The sequence below is a fragment of the Humulus lupulus genome, chromosome 3, assembly GCF_963169125.1.
Source record: "Humulus lupulus chromosome 3, drHumLupu1.1, whole genome shotgun sequence".
In the NCBI taxonomy this organism is placed as follows: domain Eukaryota; kingdom Viridiplantae; phylum Streptophyta; class Magnoliopsida; order Rosales; family Cannabaceae; genus Humulus; species Humulus lupulus.
In genome coordinates, this window is record NC_084795.1 from 5494767 (window position 1) to 5500693 (window position 5927).

The 5927-nt window shown below is 32.0% G+C and overlaps 1 protein-coding gene across 1 annotated transcript; it reads right to left on the minus strand.

Annotated features, from left to right (window-relative positions):
• Positions 1-2683: 2683 nt before the first annotated feature.
• LOC133821902 (F-box protein At1g49360-like) lies at positions 2684-5626 on the minus strand. The gene is made up of 2 exons (XM_062254071.1): positions 5435-5626; positions 2684-4326 (listed from the first exon to the last, which is right to left on the minus strand). Exon 2 carries the CDS (start codon positions 4298-4300, stop codon positions 3026-3028), a length of 1275 nt encoding a protein of 424 aa, XP_062110055.1. The 5' UTR covers positions 4301-4326; positions 5435-5626; the 3' UTR covers positions 2684-3025.
• Positions 5627-5927: the final 301 nt, after the last annotated feature.

The window sequence follows — 5927 nt, forward strand, 5'->3', positions numbered from 1 at the left end:
TTTTAAAATCTAAAATTTATAAGAAATTTATTTAAAAGTACGGACACTTTTTTAGTGACATTATTACCCTCAACAAAATCCTTATTCTTTCAAGTCTTACTAATAATTATATTCGCCACGCACGTACGGCAATTGAGATTTGACTCATAGCCTAAAAATACTTGTATCAATAATTTGCCAAATATTGATAGAGCAAATAATATTTTTTTATTTTGGATCTAAATTTTCTGTTAAAAAAATCTCTACATGACTAAATAAGGGTGTTCAATTACTCAAAATAAATAAATAAATAAGAGTGTTCAACAACTTATGGAATACTTATTAATACTAGAATTTAAGGTCTAAAAAGAGTGATAAATATAATATGATATCTAATGAGTCAAAATATTCACGATATAGATACATGTATATAATGTCATATCACGTATTTTTTTTCTTGTACAACACTTCTTACAAAAACTATACATGGAACCCATTAACCAAAAAAAATAAAAAATAAAAAATTAAGAAATTAAGAATAAGTATGAAATCTAAGCTTTAAGACATTAGGGATTAGATTTGAGGTTAAGTTTAATGAGGTCAAAACTTGTAAAGAAGTGGATTGGGGACATAACGTGTTGACTATTGCCAACTGCCCTCTTGTTCTTGACCATATCAAAACCAAACCCAAGATATGAAAAAAAAATTAATAATAATAATAATAATAATTTTCTTATTAATTTTTTTTTTCTATATATGTTTATATTCTAACCACCGTCCTATTCTATCTGTCCTTCGAGCCACCTAATTATTTATTATTATTAGTTTTTAAAATGATAAGAACAAAATAGCCTAGTACATTTAATGTCCAAACCATCCTAAACAAAAATTAAATGAGGGGTTGCTTGGTGGTGACTTCATATTCCAAATGAAGCACCGACCCTTATTAGATAAGATGTTTCATAAATGTGTGTTATAAGTTGGTTTGTTGATATTAACACAATAAGAGATTTTTGCAAAATATTCCTCTTATAATCATTTTTGGTTTTGATAATTTTTTTTATAATCATTTACCTATAGGTGTTCAGGATCTAAACCAATCAAATTAACCCGAACCAATCTAAACCAATACAATTACAAAAGTTGGATCGGTTGACGGATGGGAGTGTGAAAATCTAATTAGGAATTGATTCAATTCAATTACAAGTAATATATTTAATTGGATTGTTGTTGTTTTTTGATGCTATGTTAGTACTTTGGATATGTTATTATTGTTGTCGTGTTCATATTTTGTTATTATCCAAGTATTTTAGTTATTGGTTTTGACACATTAGTTTTAAATTTGAATGGTTGTATTGTAAAGTTAATATTTCGATGACTTAATGTTATAATTATAAGACTTAATTTAGTATTATTATTAAATAGTGTTTAGTTTTTTTGCATTTCTATGTGGAGTGTTTAGTTTTTTTTTGCATTTCTATGTGGGTTTTTTTTATTTGTTAATTTTTTTAATAACAAAACTTAAATTCAAAGATAAAATAAATAATTCAATCCAATTATAATTAGATTGGATTTTGAGGTCAAATTGAATTGGATTGATTATGAGTAAAAATGTTGGATTGGATCGGATGAGCACTTTTACATTTACCTATAATAGTTTGGTTTTGATAACTTTTTTTACAAAAATAATGTTCGGATGACATTCTAACAAAAATCCAAAAAAAATATTGATTATTAAAATTCATACCATTTAAAATAATCTATTTTCATCAATATCTCACATTATAATAATGCCATTTTGCAAAATTATATGAGACAGGGGGTACTTTTTTATCTTTGTTTCTTCTACAAGGTGATGATGGGCAATAAAGAAAGTCCAATGGATGAGTTGAGACCGTGAAAAATAGTTGGTTTATAATCATCCATCAATTTTTTGGTGCCTACTTGCACACCACACAAGAAAATGAAACTAAATTGGCATAATCATATTTTATTTTATATATAGGAAAAGGGATTTGAAAATTTTGGAATTATGCCATAAGGAGGGCCCTCAATACTTTTGTTCTCTTTACTTGTTCATTGGCCATAGGATGTGAATAATGTTGTTGTTTACAACTTTAAGTTTGTGCAAGGAATGATATGTGCACCAAAAATATACACTCAAACATTACATATAGTAATATGTTAGTTTAACCTAATCAATTACATTTATTAATAGTGAGACGTGTGTAACATTTGACTGTACATATATTAGATTTACATTTTTCTTAACAAAACAAAAAATAAAGAATTTTTTTTAAGCCATATGATATACAAGCATCTCCTTATGTATTATAGGACTTTGTTAATCTACTTAAATTAATATTTAATTTACTAAGAATTTTGTTTAATTTGAGGTCTAATTAAATGGAGGAAAAAACTTATACAAAAAGAAATATATTTCATCACGAGCTTCCGAGTCCTATTATATAAACAACAACAAATATCAAGTTGCATCAATGCTAAAATCATCTATATTTTTCTCAAATTTATTGAGATTTCCTACTTTTAAACACAATCAAATAATTCTTCTGGTCCACCAAAAAGATCACTTTTTTTTTTCGCCACTTATTGCTTACTTTACTACCTCAACAACCCAACTCTAATCTTGTTTCACTAAAAGGAAAGGAGGAAAAAAAATTGAAAATAAAGCAAAGAAACAAAATAATGAAGAACAGTAAATTGAAGTTCTTGTGTGACATTCATGGGATATTCACTGTTGAAAATATTAAGGCAAAAGGTGATAAAAGTATAGTATGCAAGCAGTAACAGAACAAAAGGTTTCGGATCAAGCCTATACAAGCAAAATAAGACAGAAGCTAAGAGCAGAGGAAGAACCAAAACACACCAACTATGCACACAAAACTTCACCACAGTTTCATAGCTCCTTACCCAAAACAAGCTTTCTCCATTTGAGTTTTGCTAATAAAGCACATGACTGCATATTTCGACTTCTGTTACAGGCCCCTACATTACCTGCCAAGATCAACATGAGCCAGAATTACTATCAGTAAGTAAGGAAATTGTTACAGTACCACCAAAGAGGTGCAGTGAACCAGATGGGTCCCCAATTGTCACGATCACCCCGGAAGCAAAAGTTGTGATTGTCTTTATTTCCAAGCCAGAAGATGCCCCAATGTTTCCTACCAGAATTATCCAATCGCATACGAGATGACATTCCTTGAAGATAACCAGAATCCCATTCATTCCACCAAGGAGCAACATTATCATTGGAGAAGTAAATACGATTGGTCATTGGGACCCCAAGTTCCTTCACAGAGAAGGATCTTGAGCAACATTTACCTAGAAATAATACTCGATCCCTCAAATGTTCAACCTTTTTCCAAGACATCTCCCCAATATCCAACACATAGACTTCAAATTTTCGTGTTTCAAGTATAGCACCAGGACTAGTACTGAAAAACCTACAAACTAGCAAAAGCTCTCCACGAGACTCCACAAGATACCTCATGACATTATCATTTGTAGGGTTCTCTGACACGATACTTACTTTATGGGACTGAATTTTGATTTCAGGTACAGAAGAATCAGCCGAAGCATCAGCCAAAGCATTATCTCCACTAATGGCAGCAAAAATGCTAGCAGCATCAAGTTGGCAAACTTCATCATCCTTGCTCAAGAGATAGAAACTTCCATTGTAGAAAATAGCATCCTCAAATGGCTCACCAACAAGTTTAAATTTATTCCATGATTGAGCTCCTGGGACCCAAAAGGCAATCTCCCGTCGTTCATTGTGCAAAAGCATGCAAACAAAGTTTTTTTGATAAGGAAGTCCTGAGAGGACTATCTTGTGATAGTCGTCCCATGTTCTAGGTAGGTTTATTGTGCTTCTGGTGAACGGATTCAACAAACTGATTTCAACCGACAGATATACAGAATCATCCACTAGAATCAACCAATCCTGAAATGAACCCCAACAATATTTTTTATGTGCCTCAGGTAGCTCCATCTCCCAAGCTCGTTTCTCCATCATGCTGATGCAAGTTCTCTTCTCTCTTCTATGTTGACCAGACATTATTAAGGATGGGATGCCACTGCCTTTCCAACAAGAAACATCTGGTGAGAAAACATTTCTCCATGGCTTGCACACATTACTAACCGAGATGCAATCAACGACAGACAATCCCTCGAAAATAATCTCAAGTACAACCCTAGGGAGTTCTGCCCAATTCACATTCACACTAATTAGCTTACTATTATTCCCATTATAATGTCGTTTCTGCTGCTTTTGCTTACGATTTTTTTTTCTTCGAGGTTCCATCTTCCAACTTCAAAATTCTACTTGTCCTACAAAATAAATCCACTTCACTACACCTCCTTTAACAAGGAACAAGAAACCAAAAGTGAAGAACCACATGAAGACAATATGGATGATAGAATATAAATCAGCAACTTAACTAGCATTAAAGCGTGACAGCAATTAGGCATGATAATTAAGCAACTGGTTTGATTGCATTTATAGAAGTAGAGAAAGTAGGCGGAGAAAAACTCGTTATACTACTGTATACCATCAAGTGGAGGTAATAATGAAGTATAATTTAGCAAAGCATATCACTAAACTCATAACGCAGTGAGAAACAAACAGCCAAACACCTTGAGAAATGGCATTCAGAAATACATTATTTTACCAATTATATTGTCTTCTGGTTGTTTAAAGCACAGATACATGATTATGATAAGCTCAAAAGCATCTTAGGCCTCTGCCACATATCTCTAAACTAAAACTTCCAAACATGTGAGCTGCAATGACTTGAAATAGAAAAAATATGCTGAAACTCGGTGAATGTGAGTTAATAAATGAGATTGATTAGAAAAATTAGTCCGCTGCAATAGCAAAACGAAAACTTTATTTCTCAAACCGAAAGATACCCTCATTAATAATATTAAGCAAATGCGAAATGGACCTCTTATGAAGGTCAAAGCAATTAGCAAATATGAGCAATGCATTAAGAAAAAACCCAATAATGGATGATAAAAACATTAAGTTTCCAACAGAATCTAAAACAAGAAAAAACGTTTACAGAAGATGGGTAAGAGTTGCAAAGCCTAAAAGTGAGGTGAGAATACACAGCCCAACTGGATTTTTTTTTAGAAAATAATAATAAAAAAAAAAACCCATGAAGTTGACACAAATACCATGTACTTGGTTTCGAAACTAAAGTTGGTTCTTTCAATTTCAGTCGATGCATGTGATTCGTAGCCTTTGCACCAAGTAAACCACAAGTGATTTTGGTCATTCAAAAAAAATATATATGTAGAAAAACAAAGAATGGGTACGCGACGTTGCTAACATTGGCATACGTTAAGCACAGTTTGAAAAATTAAAAAGCAAAATCCGAAACTTGAGGTAAGCAAAAGCAAGAAGATGGTTAAAGGAGATTAAAGTAGAGATTACCGGGAGGGAAAATGTGGAGCGGAATTGCAGAGGTGGATGATCGCAAGAGCAGCAGGGCAGGGGTCATCGGAGAAATTTAAGTGAGAAAAGTGGTAAAAGAAGCAAAGCAAAATGGCGGTGAGCCTGCCTGATGGGATGTCAGCTCACTCATATCAAGGGCCTTTTGGGCTACAGCCTTTAGCCTATATGGACTTAGCTAGTTGGTCCAAAATGTATCAATCTTTTTCTTTTTTTTTTATTTCTTTTTTTATTTTTATTTTTATTTTATTTTACTTCAAAAGGAATTTTTTATTTTGAAAAATCCTTAAATACTGGAATAGTATCTTTGCAGCTCAATTTTTTTTTTTAATTATGGAATGTTACAAAAATTGATAAATAGTATTTTTGTCGCTCGAACTATGATCACCATATGATCTATGACCACCGTATGATCGTATCCCCCGAATGATTTACGATGTTAAAAATTATCTCAAAAATATGCACATTACTGAAG